The sequence below is a fragment of the Benincasa hispida genome, chromosome 6 (assembly GCF_027475165.1).
Source record: "Benincasa hispida cultivar pf3 chromosome 6, pf3_genome.v1.1, whole genome shotgun sequence".
In the NCBI taxonomy this organism is placed as follows: domain Eukaryota; kingdom Viridiplantae; phylum Streptophyta; class Magnoliopsida; order Cucurbitales; family Cucurbitaceae; genus Benincasa; species Benincasa hispida.
The window spans coordinates 46,216,105-46,219,834 of NC_143483.1; the positions used below are offsets into that span (position 1 = coordinate 46,216,105).

The following is a 3,730-nucleotide window of genomic DNA, read 5'->3' on the forward strand; positions in this document are numbered from 1 at the left end:
TTAAACAATACAATGCAATTTTGGAAAAATGTCATGGATGAGCCAATGTGCCATGAACTTGTAAGTCTTTTGTGTCAAATGGACTCCATCCCAACTAATATGTTCATTAGGATTTGGGCAAACTTGTACTCCAGGTAGACCACACATTTGCATGAGGTTAAAGTTGTAATCTCCTCCAATCCCACAACATGATTTTTGCAAAGAACCTTCATCAAATCCTAGAAGCATTAAAAATTTGAGAAATGTTTTAATCTTTTGTATGTTAAGAAGATGATATAAGAGTAAGGAGAAAAAAATTACCTAGAACAAAAGCATGACGAATAATCCATAAAAATGCATTGTAATAGTCACCATATACGATAATAGTATGTGGATTCTCTTTTTTTAGTACTTCAATAGTTTGCTTGATTTGATCATTATGATAGCTTGCCAAACTATTCAAATCCTTTAAACAATGGAGTTCATCGTAAGCAGATGTGTCATTGGTTTGGAATCCAGTGAGATAGACGGGGAAGCATCCAATTGGAAAGTTTCCAGGAACAATAACTCGAGTAGCACCATAGCTTATAACTTTCTACAAATATTACAAACAAAAGAAACGTAAGTAAATAAACTTCTCATTCATATGAGTAACCAAAAAAAATATGATCTATTCTAGACAAAAATTTACCTCAACAGCAGTCTTTATGGTTTGAACAACATTTGGCACCATGTCTTTTGCCTCTTGTATAGTTTTGCCTTGAAATAGTGCGTAGTTATAGTCATTGCCACCGATCTCACCCACCAAGAACAATGCACTCCTTAATTTCTCATTGCAATCTACACAACATATAAATATGAAATTGTCAATATCAAAATGTAAAATGTAGAAAATACTAAAAAACAATGAGTGTATGTATAAAACTAAAGTACAAGGGTAATTAATTACCTCTTTGATTGTGACAAACAGAGTTGAAATGAGAGAACATCCAATCAAGTTGATGATCGAGAGAAGAGTTAGTCACTGGAGATAAAATTTTCTTCATAGAAAGATAATCAGAAGGCAAAGCTGTAGAACCGGCCACTGCAAAGTTGACTCCATGATTCATCAAAGCATCTTTATTCAAATAAGGACTCACCAAAGGAAGTCCAGCATTTAAAGCTACAGATAGATTTGACCATTAGATATTGTTACTATTAGATGTGAATTATCTTGGAGTTATAGAATGAATTAGTGAATGAAAAATTAGAATGTATAAGGTTAAAAATAATTGTTACCAAAGAAATCAAGCATCAGTAGACCGTTGGAGCATCGACCGGTGGGATTGTTGAAGAATGATTGACCATAAGGAAGATGAGAAAATGGAGTGTTAGGATTTTCGCGAATGAGATTTCCAGTGTCGGAGATTGAATCACCAAGTTGGTATATAGCGTCGAACATGCAAGCTTTCAGTGGATGAGCTTTGGATGAACCAAAAACAAGAAGAAGAAGAAAGAAAAGAGAGAGGGAAATTTTGGTTGAAACCGCCATCAGTGAAAGCTTTGTGTGTGAGAAGTTAGGGAAGTGGTGAAGGGTGAAACAATTAGTGATTATTTATAGGTTCAGTTTTTCTTCCCAATGCTTTTGGGATTTTGATTTCAGATTTGTTTCCTAATCCTTCAAGGATGTGATGGAATTTCCAAATTTCCCTATATTTATTATTAAAAAGTTAAAAAGATAGTGTGTTTTTTTAAAAAATAAAATTTAAAGCTTATTCATAGATATTATTCTAAATTATAAAATACTAAAATGATTAATGCTTGAATTTATCTATATGAGTTTATAACTTTAGTTGTTAACAATATTTTTTAGAAGATTATCTTTTTATCATTTTTCGATCCGGTTTTATTTTAATAGATTATAAAATCTTTATTCCAATGTAATTAAATCTAATATTTTACTTTTGATCATTGATAAATTAATAGATCTACTCAATTTAGTCAAATTATATTTGTGTAGACATATTTGTTAAACAAAATAAACTAAACTTTTGTAGATATAAATACATTTGAATTTTCTTTTTATGTATTATCATTGAACATAGGAGATGGATAAAATAAAATACAAAACTCAATATCTTTTTAGATATATACCAAAAGAATAACAAATTTCAAAAGAAAAGCATTTACATCAAAGGAAAATTAAATATGAAACTAAAATTATCTTTTTAAGATAAGATAATGACGAAGCTAATGTTTATATTATTTCAAAGTTAATAAATTAGTTGTAATAAAATTATTGTTTTTCCAAACCCTAAAAAGAATTTGAAAATTCAAAACTTTAATTTTTGAAAACGGACTTAGAAGAAATTGGACTTATAAATAACTTTGTGGCCATTATTTTCTTATAATTTTTATCTATTCTTTTAAAAATTTGTGACATATCTATTATTTTTTTTAAATAAAATTTTGTAATAATTATATGTTAGTTATGATATATACATACATACATATATATATATATATATATATATATATATTTGATTTAGATTATTTGATTATCATATTAGTTTTAAATTTTTCCATGAGAAACCCTAATGTCTTATTTTCATTTGCAGATTTGGAATGGTATTTTTCTATTTTCAAACAAAAATATTACTTTTTTATAAAGATTAAAAACCCTAAAATATTACCATTTTCCTTAAGCATATGAGCTACATATAAATCGCTGTGTATTTACAATAAATTTGAAAAAAAAAAAAAAGAAATTGCATTAAATAACTCAATTTGTAGAGGGGCATACATTTATTGCTTAACGTTGAGAATGATGCCGAATTAAAATATTAAAAAAAAATTAAGAACGGGAAGATTGAAAATGGGTGGGTTTAATATAGACATGAAACGAATGAGAAATTATATTTAATTAGTATGTATATATATATATATATATATATATATATATAGATAGATAGATAGATAGATAGATAGAATAATAATGCTATAAGCTAGCATTATTATTTTTATCGAATATAAATAATGCTTATTTCCTAAGAAAAATTTGAGCTATTCAAATTCCCTCATCACATTGTTCCAAAGTTTAGTCTGATATAAGCTAGCATGAGACCTAATTGACCTATATATCATAAGCTCCAACGATCCGATATTAACGGTCTAAACTCCTTAACCTAGCTAACCAACATTCATTAACTACTGGAATACTTCATTATAGCCAGTCTCTGCTTTGATCTAAAAATAATAAAAAGGAAACCTAAAAGCCCAACTAGGCTTTATATTGGGCTTTCGCTAATATGTGAAATAACCCAACAAATCTCCCCTTATTCCACTTTATGGAGGAACTTGTCATTCCCGCAGTGGAACGAAAAAAACTCAAGTTTCTCTTTTGGTAGATTCTTCGTCAAAAAATCGGATCCATTATGTTCAGTATGTATCTTCTCAACTAAAACAATTCATCATTAAAAGCATCTCCTATCCGATGATATCTCACATGTATATGCTTTGTTCTAGAATGAAATGTAGCATTCTTACCAAGATGAATAACACTCTGATTATTGCAGTATATCACATATCTTTATTGCTTGAAGTCAAGCTCCTATATAAAGCACTTCATCTACAACATCTTTTTGCATGTCTTTGTTGTTACAATATACTCTGCTTCAATTATAGAAAGTGCCACACACTTCTGCAACCTTGACTGCCAAGACATTGCACCGCCTGCAAATGTCATCAAGTAATCGGACATAGAATTTCTGTT

General features: G+C 29.0%; 1 protein-coding gene across 1 annotated transcript; it reads right to left on the reverse strand.

The window, feature by feature from the left end:
• On the reverse strand, window positions 1-1,518 carry LOC150035702 (GDSL esterase/lipase At5g03980-like). Its single transcript, XM_090314436.1, has 5 exons — window positions 1,258-1,518; window positions 929-1,141; window positions 671-819; window positions 301-574; window positions 1-218 (listed from the first exon to the last, which is right to left on the reverse strand). Exons 1-5 carry the CDS (start codon window positions 1,508-1,510, stop codon window positions 1-3), a joined length of 1,107 nt encoding a protein of 368 aa, XP_090170562.1. The 5' UTR covers window positions 1,511-1,518.
• Window positions 1,519-3,730: the final 2,212 nt, after the last annotated feature.

What these genes read in the sequence shown, in the direction of transcription:
- LOC150035702 (XM_090314436.1), bottom strand. Translation starts at nt 1,510, where the DNA reads ATGGCGGTTTCAACCAAAATTTCCCTCTCTCTTTTCTTTCTTCTTCTT. An exon ending in ACTGATGCTTGATTTCTTTG is followed by an intron (nt 1,142 to 1,257) that starts GTAACAATTATT and finishes ATCTATCTGTAG; the next exon opens with CTTTAAATGCTGGACTTCCT. An exon ending in TCGTCATGCTTTTGTTCTAG is followed by an intron (nt 219 to 300) that starts GTAATTTTTTTC and finishes TAATGCTTCTAG; the next exon opens with GATTTGATGAAGGTTCTTTG.